Below are 18,618 nucleotides of genomic sequence, written 5' to 3'. Positions count from 1 at the left end.
TGTAGGAGCATCACCCATTGCAACCCTTGAGGTGTCCAAGTTAATAAAAATGACAGCATTTCTTACTAAGATATTTATGCTGTATAATATATATTTAATAAGGTTGATGTATACTCTCAAAACATTGAAGCATGACCAACTAAAGACTATCATATGATATAAAAATATACATTATGGGTTTATATCCGGTGCTCTATGAAGCATGTGAAAAGATGGATACTGTTGAGGGATTTCGATTACTTCAAATAAGGGACATAAAACATCGAATAGAGAAGGAGAGGGAGATGAGACTTGGATTGTATAAAAAGTATCGCAGAGCTGTGAATGCTCTCGCCAGAGTTGACACTGCACTTGTAATCGCTGGCATGGGACTCTGTGTAGCCGGTGTTGGTTTATTATCAACTATAATTGCCACACCTATCGCACTTGGTATGGAAGTAGCTGCCGGAGTCTCGGGACTGGCAGGAATAGCGATAAAATTTATTTCTCTTAAGTTGCAAAAGAAAGCATTAAAACATGATAATATTCGGATACTCGCCGAAGCAAAGTTGAACAGCATTGAGGATCATATTTCAACAGCACTGGCTGATTGTAAGATATCCGAGGAGGAGTTTTGTTAAGTGCTGTCAGAACTAACCAAATACAACGTAATGAAGCAGGAGACTCGATCCAATTCTCGTAAGACCAGTGGTATTAGCGAAGACGAGAAAAAAAAGTTCATAGAACAGGGGAGACAACAAGCGTGTCAATTATTCCGTGCCAAAACCAAAGAACTGGTTGGAGATTAAAAATAGATTGCTTTGTATCATTATATCACATTTAGACAAATGCTTACATAAGTATATAATAATGGAGAATTACAAGCCAATCAAATGGCGAGAATTACCACAAGGTATATATTATATCAGTGATGTCAAACCAACCAAATACGGTCATCAATTGTTTCTTTCCAATTTAGAAAAAGAGTATATAGTCTGGTCTTTTAGAAAAATGAACGAAGAACTTAGTAAAAATGTTGCATATCACTTTGTTCAAAATAATGGTAAGCATATGAGTAAAAATAATAGAAAATATTTTCATTACAATTTACAGTCTCTTGACGATCGTTTTGACATAAAAAATTCCATCTGTATATAAATCTGGCTCCAGTGGAAGTGAGCCAGAATCACCATTACCTATACTACTTGTTGTGCTCAAACAACAATGTGGTGAGGAAAGTACCTGGATTCTTCTGATTTCTCCACTTCCGCTTTGGTGAGTTTCTTTACATATCCTGCCTCAACTAGCATCTTGATTTGGTCATTGTGGATTCTTGAAAGGTCAGGACGATTTCTAAGTTGCCTTTCAGTATGCCTGAGTGTAGGCATAGCCGTTTGTTGATCTGTTTTGAAGCAGGTTCCATCCTGTGATGCGTAACAGTGGGGTGGCATAGTGACTAACACCATCAACATCTATCCCGACAGTTTCATATTCTAGAGTCTCACTTGCCTGTTTATCTGGCTTTGAGCTTGTCACATGTTTCTCGATGAAAGGCAAAGTGTCAATTTGCCACAATTGCTCAATGCTCTCAACAATATCTGAATTATTGGAGCTGTGTATGAGCATACACTTGGTGTTCTCTGGTCCAGATTCACTAGATAAACACTGGAGGGACCAACCAAGTTTGGTAGACCCCACAAAAGGTGCATTGATGGGTCCAAACTGAACTGGTTCATTGGGAAGAATGAGATGGGCATTGTCCGATCCAATCAGCATAATTGGCGAGCTCCTTCAATAATAGTTATTGTTAACTTTTGCAAATGCGGCCAACGCCTTTGCAGGGATTCAACTGGATATGTGTACTCACACATACACAAATTATCTGCAGTAAAGGCACCCTTAATGTTGTACCTGAGGTTTGGTTTGCTGATAGGAGATATATGCAGGTCAACTGAGTGTCCATTACACCTGAATGGCTCCTTGTTGATTGTGGTAAGCAATATACTGTCTGTACTGACTTTCACAGAATACACAGTATAGCCCCATGCAAGACAGTCAAGTGCACTTCCTTACATATGTGACATGGTTTCTTGAGGGTGCACATCTCTGGCTGATGTGTGCGCCCACATTTCCAACATAGCTTGCCGTCATGTAACCAGTCATGTACCTGGCTTCTTCAATCCTGGACATATACTGAACCACAAAAAAACCATCACCCCAAGTAACATTGCATGTCATTGTCATTTAACTATCTTGGTAATTTTTGTCAAAGTTTCTCAAATTTAACATTAACTTGTCCGGTAAAATGAAATTTGATGATAAAAAACAAAGCAGATGACAATTAAACCGATCTCCCAAATGCATCACGGCAACGGCCATGGTAGCCCTGAAGCACGTGAGTTCCGTGGGAATTGAAATGCACATGCGTTCCCCCATTTCTTGCCCTATAAAAACCCACCCAGATCAGATAACATTCATTCGTTTTTGAATTGCTACCACATGCCACGATTGACAAGAAATCAGCGACACCAAGCCCTTGGACTATTGCAACCTGGACGATTGCAACCTGGACAAACCACCCAGCAAGTAGCCAATGCATTTCAAGTCCACGTAAGGACCATATACAGGCTCCAGCAACGGTACCAGACCACCAATACTACAGATGACCGACCATGTAGTGGAAGACCAAGGTCACCACCCAACGTCAGGATCGTCAGATTGTGTGACAGCATCTTCAGGATCGCTTTGTTACTGCTGTGGAAACTGCTTGACAGACCATGGGGACACACCAGCGACACATTAGTGCAGACACTGTGCATCGACGATTGACGAGCACACATCTCCACTGTCACAGGCCACACCGAGGCCCCATTCTGACACTACGTCCTCGCCAGGACCATCTTCAGTGGGCAACACAGCACCAGCATTGGTGCCACCAGCAGTGGAGAAGAGTCCTCTTCACAGACAAGAGCCGTTACTTTATTTCAACAACAGATGGCAGAGAGAGAGTCTGGCAATGTCGTGGGGAACGTTATTTGGATGCTTGTGTTGTTGAGAGAGACAGAATATTGGTCCAGGGAGAGGCAATGTTGTCACAGCAGCTGGGTACGTTGATCAAGTCTTGAGACCACAACCTTCATTTGGCATGTCGCCACAAGTTTCATATTTTTGATATGTTGCAAAGTATGTTTACAGTGTTTGGACTTGTAAGAAGATCCAGGTTTCTGTTCAGATGGTTTGGATTCCCTTGAATAAAATAAAGCCGTAGGTGCAGACCCCTCCTGACTTGTCGGTGATGGATACCTCCTGTCAGGTTTAGTACTCTCCATTTTGTATAGCGCAGTGGCCTGGTTAGCTATACGCTTTGCACATGATTTTGTCTGCAGCCAGTCTGACAAATGACACAATGTGTAGGTCTGGTCACTGTCAGCCTTGAGGATATCACGGTTGATACATTGTTCTACAAAACTATCTCGATAACCTGGGGGTAGCTTGCCGATCAAGCGGTCAACATGTGACCCACATCTCAGTTCATAACCATTCTCTCCCTCAAGTAACTTGAGCATACTGACAAGGGAATGGACTGATAGAGCAAAACTGTCAAACCCATCAAAATCCATATTTTAGTGCTGGCATATTCATGCGTATACCAATCTCACTTTGTACAATTTGTCGTGGCTGACCATACTTGTTCATAAGTGCTTGCAAGGCTGCTGTGAAAGGTTTGGGATGATGCATAAATGCCTCAGCAAGGCGCTTCGCACTGCCTCCAAGTTTGGTATCTTGGTACCAGGTTATCCAGTGCCATCTTAAGCAAAGAAAAGTCCCTCATCCACTGGTGAAATTGGGTAATGTAGGTCTTGGTATGCCATAAGATGAGGAAATCAACAGTTTGGTGAGGTTAGGTGTGCGAACCTGAGGTGCCATTTCAGTTATCACTGGCGGTTGTGTCTGTTGTGTCTGTTGTTCGGTTGGAGGCAATGTTGGAATATCTGGTTGGAGCACTTGATGCTGTTGTGGCTGTGACTGTTGATATGGCATATTCAGTAATGGAAATGCTTGTGAATCAATGGCTGAGGCACTACCATTGCTGGTGTAAAATTTTACCTGGGGGTTGCTCCTTGGATTTAAACCAATACCAGTACCTGACCCACCAAGGAAGTACACCAGTGGCTGTTGGGAAAGTATTTGACACATTGTTTGTTGTGATTTGTTGGGCACTGTTTAACATCTGACCTTGAAAGTGGTCATTTTGTCTGTATACTGGCATACAAGTTGTCAGGTTACCAGGATTAGGGTTAATCACTTGATGAAGTACACCAGGACATACTCTGTCAGATGGATCTGGGCCCCACTGTATCTGGTTCCCAAGGGTTTGACCGTCACCAGTGGGTAGAGTTTGGGAGGTGTCAGGAATTGTAAGCTGCTCCGCATTATAAGTGTTACTTACATTGCCAGGCTGAGTGGCATCAGGGTCAGCAGAAGGTGGTACCTGTGCAGTCACTAACTGTATTTGAATGTTACCATCAAAACTGGGTTGTTCCGTTAGTTCCTCTGGAGGTTGTACATTCTCTGCATTGCTGTTGTGGTCTTCATTTACCATCAATAGCTGTATTCTGACCGTGGTTGCTGAAAATAATGGTGAGTTGTGTGTTGTATCAATCAATTCACACACGATTTCTCCGAAATTAATGTAAACAATATTGGGTTGTTCCGTTAGTTCCTCTTGAGGTTATACATTCTTTGCATTGCTGTTGTGGTCTTCATTTACCATGGTAGCAATTAGGGTTGCTTCAGCAAATATCTGTTGAGTTTGTCTCAGTTGTCCCTGCAGCTAATAGCATCACACTCTATTTCTTCTGTCCGTCTCTTAGCGTCATTCGCTCATCCTCAGCAGCTAAGCATGCAGCATAGGCCTGGTCATCTAATGTCTGCAATTGCTCATCAACTCTGAAATTAAACCGATCTCCCAAACGCATCACGGCAACGGCCATGGTAACTCCTGTATCCTAAGCATGAGTTCGTCAAGCTGAGCTTTTGTTCTTTGCTGTCTTACCACTGCAGACTGAAATTCACTTAGTCCAGATATCACAGAAACTTTTGAGGACTTACTCTTGAACCAAGCAACCTTTTACTGTGACTGTTCTGTGTTCTAAGACTGTGTGATCTTGAAGATCTGACAGTATAAAGCAACACTAATCAATCACTACCCCCCCCCCCCCCCCCCCCCCCCACACACACACACACACACACACACTTAGCATTTCACACTACCATTAAAATATTAAGAGCTTTCCAACATCTAGCTTTAATATTTTTAATATTAGGTATAAATAATAACTTTTGATCGAAGGTAAAACCCCAAAATTTTCTTTGACCACTTTTATGGGAATGTTATTTCTGGATCATTTCTGGATCTTCATGTAATTTCTGTTTGTTGCTAAAATGAACACATCAGGTCTTAGTTTTGGAAAACTTAAAGCCGTTTTCCAGAGACCATTTATGTATTTTATTGAGACAACAGTCTCTCAATGGTATTCATATTTCCACCTCGGCATGACATATCAAAATCGTTGACAAATAACAAACAAGCAATATTGTCATTTAAAACTTTAGCAAGGCTGTTGATATTGATGCTAAAAAATGATACTGATAAAATACTACCCTGAGGGCCCCCCATTTCCTGATCATATATGTCAGACAATGTGGAGCCCACTTGAACTTTAAGTTTTCTTTCTTCTAAAAATCATGTGATAAAATCAGGCATTTTGCCACATATACCATCTATTTTTTGGAGATCTCTTAAAATATCATGTTTCCATGTTGTATCATAAACTTTCTCCAAATCAAGAAAGATAGTAAGTGAGTGAGTGGGTGAGTGCGTTAACATTTAACATCACATCGGCATAATTTAAGCCTTGAAGGGATGAGACCATGTTTATATATCCACAAGTGATTCATTTATGCAAGGTGTATTTAAAAACAAATTTCATCAAACACATTTAGGCATTACAATATGAATCATAAGTTTAAAACAAGGGCTATAGGCCACCAATAACCATCTTCCTGAGGCAAAGGAGTTAACTGACTTTAAAAGTCCAGTTTCCACCCTTGGCGAACTAGGCTGGTATTATGGAGTTACGTTTTTCCTTGACTAACGAGTCTATGCATAGTCCAATCAAAATCGCGCACCGAAATCAAAATCCGGTTCGATTTCGATCGATTGCATGATTTGCAAAACATGTGCATCGCCAATTCGTTGTCAGCAGATATTTTCCAAATCCTTTCATGTTTTTAATCAAGTTGCTCAGGTGATTTGATGCATTTCGCATTGTAAGACCCGTTTTATCACAATATTGATCTTGATTATCAATCAGATCGTCCTAACTGGGCGCCACCATTTTGTGTGAAGCAAACGCAAGTGACACGAGAGGTGGAATCTGATTGGTCCATAGGAGAGGCTTAGAGGGGACATAAATGGTAATAGACACTGGTGGCGCTACGATCGTGCCCAGTAATTCCAGCCTAGTTCGGCAAGGGTGGAAACCTGACTTTTAAAGTCAGTTAACTCCCTTGCCTCGGGAAGAGGCCAATAACCAAAGCCAGGCCTCCGCGCTGGGTATCGTGGGGACTTACGGTACCTCAGCTTCCTGCACGATATCCCAGCAGGATTTACAACATCACTTCAGCTATTGGTGGTTGTGCACAATATTGGCCAGTTTTAAAATATATCCAACAATGAGTTGGCTCAGAAACACTGGTTCATGATAGTTACATGAATTATGATAGGAATTACCTGTCACACAGGGGGACAATTATTTTAAGGTACCCTAACCTCCTGGACAGAGCCTTCAATAAAGTCAGTTGATAATAGCATCACAGCAAATTTAAAAACAAGCATTTAATTATTCACAAACATAATTTAAAATTTATTATACAGACCAATTTCTTTCAAGTAACAGAATTTGGTGCCCGCTTACACGGGAAAAGATATAATTCAGATTTGCACTTTGATAATGTGAATCCCTTGCAATTGCAAAGTCCACACAGTCAAGCAATTCACAAGGAATACACTTAGGAGGTTTGTCCTCATCTGTTGTAAAACGACCCTGTCATGTCTTGACTGACAACTAAGTAGGTATGATCGAATGTTTATTGATTCCTGAAGTGCCTGAAGGCAAGACAATGAATCTGAGAAGATAATGAAATTTTTAGATTGTTTTTTCTTTTTAATATACTGTATTCGACTTAATAAGCGCCCAGGGTGCTCTCAAAATTAGAAATAGGTGCCTCTTATTAGAATATTATTTTGGTGAAAAACAACAGGGTTGAAAGATTTCGTGGTTAACGCTGACAGCCTAAATGTTTATATACGACAGATATATTTTTCCAGAATTGAATTTCCCATAATTAAGGATGCATATAACACACGCATTATACATGAATAAATAAGTCTTGTGTACAATGATCAATCGGAAGGGGTGCTAATTAGGATTGTTCACTAGCCAATATATTAGCAAATATCGCCGTGGACGCTTATTACGGTAGGTAAAGGCTGTTAAGATAGCTTTGGCCTCAGCTGAAAAGATTGAGCTATTATCTGTGATTCTTCAGGAGACAGTTCTGGATCCAATGATGGTGGCACTTGCAACTTTACCACCATCCTCGGACCCGTCTGTAAAAATGGATCTGTGATAATTATCTTTCATTCGCAATAGGTGGGTTATATTGAGGTCTACCTCTGGCTTCACCATCTGCCAGTGGGGAGAAGAAGACAGAAGACAGTAAGGTGATATAATATTTAGATCTATCTTAGCTGCAGTAATGTCTTGTTGAAATTCCAAGTGGTGGAACCAGGTATGACAGATTTCGAAACAGGTTTTCATATTGAGGGTGAAAAACACAATCGTGTAATGGATTTGATTTATTTGAATGCAATTTAGTGACGTTTTGCAGTGAAAGTGTGATGCATGTAGGCCTATTTCAATTGCAAAAATATTTTGTTGACATAATGGTCAAATTGCCACAAATATGACTTGGAATGAGTGAAAGTATGGTATTTATTATAGATGTATTCATTCCCTGGCAAGTAAAGTTTGTTTCAAGGCATCAATAGCTGTATTCTGACCGTTGTTGCAGAAAAACATGGTGAGTTGTGTGTTGTACCAATCACTTCACACACGATTTCTCCGAAATTAATGTAAACAATATTGAATGAAATTTTTAATAAAATTAATAAAATATATTACAAACATAAGTCCAGATATACAATGAACACATTTTTTATAACCAGATTGTATAATAATGGGATTATATTGCGTTCTTCAGTTCGGATTTGTTGACTGGTATTTCCAGTGTTAGATCTACATGTTCACAGTGAACAGCTGATAATGTTGTTTTTTTAGATGGATGAAGAATATTGATAATGGCAAAGATGTTTCTGCTTAAAATGGCCGCAGTATCGCAGGATCACCAACCACTAATAACTTTAGCCAAACCTCGGACATATATATATGTAACTGTCTGTCCTGATGCAAACTAGTACAACCGTTCATTGGCCTCAATTGGTGCTGATTCAGTTGATTGTACTTCATCTACATTTGAACCATGTACAGGGCAGTTGCAAGAACAACCACAGACAGTGTTTCCTACAGAGGGTGGTTTTGGTGCACATGTGTGAACAATGGCTGTTGTCTTGTTTACTGATGCGAAAAAAACATGGCTAGTCACAGTGGATGCATAGGAGGATGAATGATTGACCTTGACAAATCGAGCAGCTTTGGCATAGAACACCTCCTTTTCTACTCTTTGGACAGATACTGCTACCTGTCATATTTGCACTGTGATCACCTCCACAATTTCGACAGTTTGAAATTTGCCTCAGTGTCACAATCATCAACCTTTTGAGCCCCAGCACATCTTGTGCACACAGGAGTCTTACTCTTGCATTGAGATGAAATGTGCCTGAATTGTTGACAATTGACAATTGCAGCACCCGGAATGATTGAAAGTACATTTTGACTCTTTTGGGAAGATAAGGGGTTGTAAATGTCAGCAAGAACAGAAGTGGTAATATCTTTTTCCCTCCCATACAGTAAACACATTGCCTCAATGACCTTTTGACCTTTTAGTTGATCAACTATTTCCCCTATGTTCACATCATAGTAAACATTGACTCAGGATTTTTGGGACACTACCCTTGATACGGATGTCACCAATTGATGTTAAGGACAAGGCCTCATAAATTTGCAGTAAATCGCCAAATCTCATTTTTGCAGTTTTTTAACCATCACCAATAGTTTTTTAAATGTCACGAGCCATAGAAAGTGGGCTCAAATTTTTAAGGCTAAGGCTGGGATCAACTGGTGGAAATATCACTACAGATTTCACTGGCACATCAGAAACTGAGTTCAATTTTTATTTCTGAGACACATAATTGTGTTTGTGATTTTTGGACACCATTGTAATGTAAGTATCTGCGAATTCTGCATTGGTAGATATTTCCTAAAATGTATTAAGGATATCATCATCCACTTGCCTGTGTATATCATTATCCATATTGACGACCGCCGATGAGTTCGCCGTAACGCGACCAGCGAAAACTGACACATGATGCATTGGGCGAGATGTCCGTGCAACAGCAGTTCACCTAGCAAAGAAATATGCCAATATTTTAACCTGACCAAAATCTAAACTTACCTAAGTGAAATTATTTATCTATTTATTTCCGAAAGATAGAAATGTAACAATGCCTAGCTCCATGTGAGCCAAACAGCAAGAGCGGCTATCCATGCATCTTACCTCACTGACAGCCAAAGACGGTCTCCACTGTTCTAGTCTTGTTTTTTTTCAAATTATCTCCCTTTGCATAATTTAAACAACATTTATACCTTTATTTTCATAATATAATATATTTTGTTTATATTTTTTCAATAAAACTAATAAAATAATGTTCATATTTATGATTTTCTTATTTGAAAATAATATACTGGTTTAGGTCCATCACTGCCTCTTTGAGGACCCCATACCCCAACCCTTCCCATATCACTGTAATCAATTTTGATTGTGGTTGAGCACATCATGGAGCAGGTTTGGTCAAACCTCATGTTTGCCTTAAAGTATTTCTCAACCAAATACAACCCATACTTCTATGTAACTTAGGGATTTGGGGTGTATAAATATTTGAAAAAAATAGAATTGCATTTGATTGTAATTTATACCTAGGTCTCCAGACAACTAATGCTATAGTTTATGCATGTGAATGTGGAATTATATGTGCCGAGCTTTAAAATATTAGTTGAAACTTATTGAAATGCATGAATTGCCTAAAAGGTACACAATATGCTTGTGTAACATAAAAATCTCTTTTATAACACTTATGATTCTCTACTATGTCATATGTTGAGCACAGTTTTAAATTTGTCTGGATCTCCCAAACTGTAGGAGCCAAAATGCCCTCTTCAGAGCATGTAAGAATGTCAATATCTTCTTCAAGAGTTTGAACAGTATTCAACAAAGTAGCTCATGATATTGTGTGCATAAAAGAATTCCAGAGACTATTGAAACCTGATATATCTCTAAATCTTTTAACTAATTTTGTAACATTTTAGATCTGGTCTGTTATTGTTATGAATGGGGGAGATGGTTAAACATTGATTTGACACTGCAAATTATCCATTCTGTAATCTTTTTATACAAGATGAATATCATTTCTTATCATAATGTGTATGCTGTAATAATTTAAGACTGTTATCTCTCTAACGCATGTGCATACAGCCATCATCCCAATATGATAAATTCAAAACACTTTTGTTATCCAAAAATAAATTTCTCTAAAAGATATATGTACATCTTCTATTGATACGAGAAAGCATCCTAATTCCTTTTATATATTATTATGTACAAAAAATGCACATACTTTACTGTATTTGTTATGTAAGTGGGCCTCTGGCCTACATACATATGAAATGAACACCTTGATGTGTATTTTAGTCTAACAGTGAAATAGTTCAGGAACATGTTAATATATAATGGTTTCTCAGTTATAAATCCTGTATGATTCAAACAAAATGAATTTTTTGTTATTTAAAAACTCTTAAAAATGTCTGAGGGTGTCATGCACATCATAGTTTTCCATCATATGGGATTACAAAATGGACAGACATTTTAGGTGGTCCAAGCTGATATAATTGGTACTTTAGTGGCAGAAACCGATACCTGTATCACTGCCTGCCGTCCAACCTGCCTCGCTTGCTGGCCACAGTATGGATTCACTCAATGCTCTGCTATTGATTTTGGCTTGAGGACCAGGCTACCTCCATATCACTCTTATTCCTCAAAATTTGTAGCCTAGTCAATGCGGCTTTGAAAAGTGATCTGGTAAACCTGAAGCAGCTAGATCAATACAACCTTGGTTATCACCAGGCAGGGAGATGTTCAAGGCTGTGGTCAGTGGGTTTAGTCTGTAGATGTCTGTGACATAATGTTGGGATGTTAAAGGGTAGGTGGGTATTCCCTGGCTGTAGATTAGGTCTGTGCTGAGGTAAATCTAGCACAAGCTACAGCATCTTCTCCAAAAGCCAGGATGTAGCATTTTCTTCCTTCTTGCATAGCATTAACACTTGACATGCAACACAGACATCTTCAACAATAATTTTCTGATGCTATAAGAGCGGAAATTACAATAGTCGACTTGATGTTTGATTTAGAATGGTTAATCAATCACTTGTTTCATTACTGGTATGTGAATCCGAATATGTTTATTGCTGTTTTAGTGATGTTGCTTCACCAATAGCTGAAGCTATATATATTGATTTTTTTTCTGGTGCAGTTTATGTACACGTAAAATTAGAACACATGTGTCTGCCACTGTAATGAAATATCTTTAAGCATTTAAGAATTGACATTTAATGATGAAATAATCATAACTTTGACTGGCATGTGATTTAATTTCTGTAGAAATCTAATCGGAAGAAGTTTTCATTTATGTTTATGTGAGGGAAGACATGTTTAATGCTGCGTCTTTCACAGAGGGCAGTAAAGCACAACAAACCATTGTGTTAGTGCTGTAGAGAAGAATAATGTAAGTATGTCTATTCTTTGTGGTTTCCAGGGCCTTTGCTGCAGGTGATTCATGAGAGAGGAAAATCAAGTCGTGGAAGACTGGGTTCTTTTAGCTCTTCATTTAAGGAATCAAAAAAGGAGGTAGTTCGTCAGATATTCCTTTTCACAAATCACATTCTCCTGACTGTGAGAGCTTCCAATGGCCGCCTTCATCTAGCAAAGGTTTGTACTGTACCATATAGAAGGATATTTAGATTTTAGGGTTTCATTTTATTTGTGCATCTGTATTTGAGCCTCCCTTAAATACAAGTTAGTGCTAGTCAGCGCTTTTTGTGAAATGTCCAGCTCAGAATAATTTAATTATTGCTGGGTCATATCTGATATTGATTTGTATGTGTCATAGATACTTAATTAAACAAAAGCATGATGAAATTGGAAGATGTATGTCAATAATTAGTATAATAAATGGATAGGTACTAAAGATAAACTATTTGCAAACATAATACAGATCACTTAAACTCTTATCTATTTTTTTTTATATCCTGACAGTATTGAAAAACCCATTATTTACCATGGCCATGACTGTGTGATGATAAGAATGTCTCCAACTGTGCCAACAAGGAAAATAGTTGTTACTTTGTAACATATCACACATTGATTACATCATAACTGGCTGCTGCATAAGCATTGTCCTCTTGAAGTATGATGCCAAAATATTTTAATTTGAAATTGATTGAAATGCCAGTACTGGGTATACATGGTATGTTATGATTTGTAGGGTTAGAGCAGGTCAAAATATTTTTTCCCCAAATACAAACACATTCTCATAATACCAATTTTGTGACACATTATTTCAGATATATATGTCACCTCATACTGCTACTATCTTCATCATGTGTTTACATAGCAGAATATGGTCAAGTACTCTTCTAGGGAAAACAATTGGAAAATTGTTAGGTAATTCTTTGAAAATAACTATAAAAATGCATCGACATCACTGAATTTACATAATGGCTAAATAAATTGAGACCTATGTACTTATTCTGAAGGCATCCAAGCAGTGTTTTAAATTTTAGATTAGTGTTTGTAAATACAACCTCATACATTATGGAATGAGGTTGATTTTGTTATTTTGATTGAATCAAAAGCCAAAATGCAAATGAACGTTTACACAAATTCGCTATGTTTCAATTTGCACTTTGGGTTTTAGCTCATTTCACTGATGTGGTGCATTGCCTGTTCTCCGTCCATCTGTCAGGTTGTCGAGGTTTGTAAACACTGTATGAATTATCCCAGCTGTGGAACTCTTATAACTGCTTACAGAATTCTGAACTGTTTTTAAATACGGCCGCTATGATAACCACTGGACCAATGAAACTGAAACTTCACATGATTGTTCTCAGCAATGATGACACCTGAATTTGTTCAAAAGTTTTGAATCTCATTTCCAAGTTGGCCATGATGGCAGCCATATTGGAAAAGCTGCTCAAAGGGGAAGTGTACACACACACAAATCACTTTCTTACTTATTTGAAACAAAACACAATTTTAGAATTAGTTAATATCAGTTTTTGCAAATATACTTTTATTTTTCTCACATTGAAAGTTGGAAGCTCAAAATAAGTGTGATAATGTTATGCCGTTATGAGGCCTTACATTATGACGTAATTGGTGCCAATTTAACTGGATCCCTGTCAGTCACAACGCAAAAGATATCAACTTCTGGTTTATGGTGCCAACATGGCACCCGATACATTGTCTGATTCAGAAGAAGTACCCTTGGTCCATCAAGAAAGCATAAAACCATACGCTAATGAACCAACAGGAGACAGTTTCGCGGTATGGAAACGATGAACATGAAGTTGAAACAAGAGAAGACTAGGCTGCGCATCCGAGAACTAGTATCACACATCTGTACCTACACCATGTGAAATGTATCTAAAAAAGTCTTATGACATCTTTCCTATATCAATTGGCACCAATGACATATAATATTGCAAGGGACATAAGCCATGGTGTGTTTATTATTGAAAAAGAAATCTCAGTAAATGCGAAAAATATGACCCGATTTTATGCAAAAAATAAATTTGTTACTTGTGTTATTTGTATTGTTTTGGCTGTGAAACTAATAGGTAAATACTTTTAGTGTTGAAAAAGTCCAAGAAAAATAGGGTGAATTTTGTGTGAACTTGCCCTTTAAGGCCATTGCTTGGTCATTACCATTATGAAAAGATACTTGTTTTCTGACGTGTTTCTAACTTGTTTCTAAGATAAACTTAATTTTACCTAAAGCATAAAGAATAATTGAAACAACTGTCATATAATTGTCTTTTGGAGTAAATGTATTGTGAGATCTGTTTTCTCATTGTCATTTGAATTTTTTAGCTATTTTCCTAAGGATTATAATGTGAGTGAGTTAAAAGAATACATCGCATTGGCATTATTTCAGCCATCGTTACGAGAAGAAGTTGATACGTATACAGTTGAGTCATGAATACAACTGAGGATTATAAGCGTATATATACACACGCTTCAAAAAAAGAAACGCACAGGTAGATTTTTAGTAAATTCATTCTACCTCATAAAGTCGATATATTTAATTTGATATCATAAATACAAATATGATACAAAAACTTTGAAGCTCAATAGTAACATGTTGTCGTTGTGCAAAGGCATTGAAATCTGTACATTGCCACTAGGTTGCGCTGAACTCAGTATCTCGTGTGACCACCCCTGGCAGCAATCACGCCTCTGCATCTCCTCGGCACTGACTGGATAAGTGTACGAATTCTGTCCTGTGGAATTCTGGACCATTTTGCATCTAACGCGTTTGCCAGTTGTGGTAGTGTCTGCGGCCTGGTCAGACATTGACATACACGTCAATCGAGTTCATCCCAGAGGTGTTCGATTGGGTTGAGATCTGGAGATCTGGACATCCAAGGCAAGATGTTGATGTTGGAATTATGCAGGTACTCTACCATGACACAAGCTGTGTTCAGTGGAGCGTTTTCCTGTTGAAACAGCTCCCTCTGGCAGTCGATGATTGGAAGGTGAGGATGAAGAATTTGATTCATGAAGCGATTTGCTGTCAAATTTCCCTGAACCACAATCAAGTCAGATCTCTTGGTGTACGATATGACACTACTGCCACTGAATTTGTCAAATTCACATACACAATGCAGGTGGAACAGTCAAATGTAGAGATCCTGTGCAGGGGTGCAGTGGAATTGAACTGTGTGTATCGGTCCCAAAGCCGGCAAATGTTGCTGTGGTGGATGTTGAAGTGGCGTGCAACAGATGACTGCGATTCCCCTCTTTGGATATGTCCTATGGCAATGTTCCGATCGGCAACGATGAGTCTCGGCATTTTTTAACTTGAAAAATGTTGACAATTGAATGACAAATTATTGGCTTATGCTTGCCTTTTTATAGCCACTACCACGAGATACGTCATAGCTTGGACGTGCATTTTGCTTTACTGTGTTCCTCCATGACATTAGTGAACATGTGTGAAAACAATGCCATTGCAAACTGACAATGTCTGCGTTTTGACACACCATTTGTCAAATATTAGGCCACCTACATTTTGGAATAACATATATCCAATTTATATACCGGATTTTTTGTGTAGCCATGTTCAATGAACTGCATACTGCCTGTGCATTTCTTTTTTTGAAGAGTATATATATAAGGAGAGTGAGTGAGTCAGTGAATTTGGTTTAAGGCCGCTTTTAACAGTATTCCAGTTATATCACGGCATGTCAGCTTAATGTGGGAGGAAAGCCAGAAGTGATGCAGGTCTCAGACGTTTACAACTTTGGTGAAACCCACGAGCATGGGTATGGTGCTGACAAACCTAGAAACATAATCGGGGCGAACCCGGATTTGAACCCACAATCATAGGTTTCTGGCGTGTCCAAGGGACGCAACTCTGCACACTGAATTGCATTTTTTAACTTGAAAAATGTTGACAATTGAATGACAAATTATTGGCTTATGCTTGCCTTTTTATAGCCACTACCACGAGATACGTCATAGCTTGGACGTGCATTTTGCTTTACTGTGTTCCTCCATGACATTAGTGAACATGTGTGAAAACAATGCCATTGCAAACTGACAATGTCTGCGTTTTGACACACCATTTGTCAAATATTAGGCCACCTACATTTTGGAATAACATATATCCAATTTATATACCGGATTTTTTGTGTAGCCATGTTCAATGAACTGCATACTGCCTGTGCATTTCTTTTTTTGAAGAGTATATATATAAGGAGAGTGAGTGAGTCAGTGAATTTGGTTTAAGGCCGCTTTTAACAGTATTCCAGTTATATCACGGCATGTCAGCTTAATGTGGGAGGAAAGCCAGAAGTGATGCAGGTCTCAGACGTTTACAACTTTGGTGAAACCCACGAGCATGGGTATGGTGCTGACAAACCTAGAAACATAATCGGGGCGAACCCGGATTTGAACCCACAATCATAGGTTTCTGGCGTGTCCAAGGGACGCAACTCTGCACACTGAATTGCGCCACCCGTGCCCCCTATATAACGAAATAAAAATCATGTTTCTTATTAATTACTATTCAGGAGAAATGACCGATTCTAATAAATAAGATAATAATCAAAGAGCTAAAACGCATTATAATCTTAACACTTACCTATCATTTATGTTCAATAAGAATACCATGAAAGTTATACATGAAAAAGTTAAAATGTCAAAACAAACATCAACATTTTGTAGTATGCTTTTTTTCCAAATTCTTTCTTGTTCAGTAACAAGGAATATTACCTCTTTAAAAACAAACAGAAATAGACCATCTTCCTGTGGCAAGTGAATTAACTGACTATAAAAGTCCAGTTTTCACCCTTGTTGAACGAGGCTGGAATTACGGTATGGAGTTACATTTTGGCTAGACTAATGAGTCCAGTCAAAATCGTGTAAAGAAATCAACATTCAGTCGATTGCAGGCTTTGCAAAGCATGTGTACCGTCAACAGATATTTTCCAAATCTTTTCATGTTTTTAATCAAGGTGCTCACATGATTTGATGCACTTTGCGAAGTAAGACTATCGATCAAACATAACTGTAAAACGAATCTTTACTTCCTCTAATACATGCTGGGTCTCTTATACCAGCCAGGTCTCTAATACATGCCGAGTCAAGGGCTCTTGCGAAATTAATAGATGGCGTCAAATAGAAGAAATACGGTAGTTTGATATCAGATGTTTTGGTGTTCTAGGCCGCAACCCTGACTGCTTCGATGATGACATTAAAACATTTAACGAAGGCATATCTTTTGCATACAAATGAAACGTTTATGAAACTGTTACAGAAATGTTCTATGGTGACCAGAATTGGAACAATTTAAGCTATTTCCTCATTGAAACAACTGACAATGAAAGTAAAATATAACATTATAAAAATTGTTTGAAAAAACTTTATTCATGACAACATGTTGTTTACAAACCTTTTTCTGATCGATATTCGTTGCCATCTCCGTCAACCACCACTGTTAGATTTTGGCAGGAGGGGATTTGAAAGTCCATCAGAAAAAACTCCCCTTCGAAAGTCCACGAAAACAATGTCCAGCTGAAGTGACAGCTTATCAAACTTGATAAAATTCATTTCAGAACACACACAATTAAGAAAATCATACACGATCCACTATTTCTGGGACACAAATGTCTAAGTTCTGTCACTATTTGGCTTTGGATCCGTGAAATCTTGAAATTGACAGGTCACACCATGCAGATTCCTTGTTTCAAAAATCTGGCTCTTCTGCAGACTAAAAAGCGGGTGTTCAGTCATACTCAGTCACACTGGTAATCATATGGATGTACCAGCAGGCTCAATCAATCCCAGATAATCTACATGTTAATGTTGAACCACATCATAGATCGGGGTTGTCACCTTGATCATTCTATAACTCGTTACGGAGAATGTAAACACAAGATTGTCAGCTAAAGCCCACAATTCAAAATTAAAATAAAGAGGTATCTATTCTACAGTGGGACTACATCAAATTTCAAAACACAGTAGGTTTATCTCCTAAATACGATCAATGGGAATCACAACCTGTAACATCAATTAATCTCAGGTCATATGTGTCTCTCAAAACAAATGTGTCAAGACATGTAAAAAACCAATGTCATTCCAATAAACTATCATGGTTAACATTTATACTAAGTTATCTTATAATAATTAGATCTACATCAAGTGCTTTTATGAGTTATCATGGTGTAATATTTATTCATCATTTCATATAATTATAGTTTAGCAAGTAATAATTATCATCAGGTAAAATGCATATATAAAATATCAGTAGTTTCAGTTATAGCTTTTTAGATGGATGCTAGCCTAAGGTATCAAGATCCCATCTCCCAGACAAAGGATTTTTATTTAAGTATATCTGTCATGACCTACCGGGGTATATTAGAATAACATTACTTCAATTAAGACTCATTAAGGATTAGCCCCCATACAAGCTCGTCTATAGTGCATTAAGGATTAGCCCCCACACAAGCTCATCTATAGTGACACCCTAATCTCTTTCAAAGTATCCAGTAAATATGT

At 38.2% G+C, this 18,618-nt stretch overlaps 1 protein-coding gene across 1 annotated transcript in view; it reads left to right on the top strand.

The window, feature by feature from the left end:
* The window catches only part of LOC139478127 (ras-specific guanine nucleotide-releasing factor 2-like), a 969,963-nt gene that overhangs the window by 140,935 nt on the left and 810,410 nt on the right, over positions 1–18,618 (top strand). The window contains exon 11 of the mRNA XM_071260456.1: positions 12,092–12,264. Within this exon, the coding sequence (XP_071116557.1) occupies positions 12,092–12,264 (173 nt within the window). The remainder of the gene's footprint in view (positions 1–12,091; positions 12,265–18,618) is intronic.

Source organism: Haliotis cracherodii, unplaced genomic scaffold, assembly GCF_022045235.1.
Source record: "Haliotis cracherodii isolate W230 unplaced genomic scaffold, xgHalCrac1.p SCAF_1, whole genome shotgun sequence".
Lineage (NCBI taxonomy): Eukaryota > Metazoa > Mollusca > Gastropoda > Lepetellida > Haliotidae > Haliotis > Haliotis cracherodii.
The sequence above is the reverse complement of the archived record's forward strand: the minus strand, read 5'-3'. Positions and strand labels throughout refer to the sequence as shown.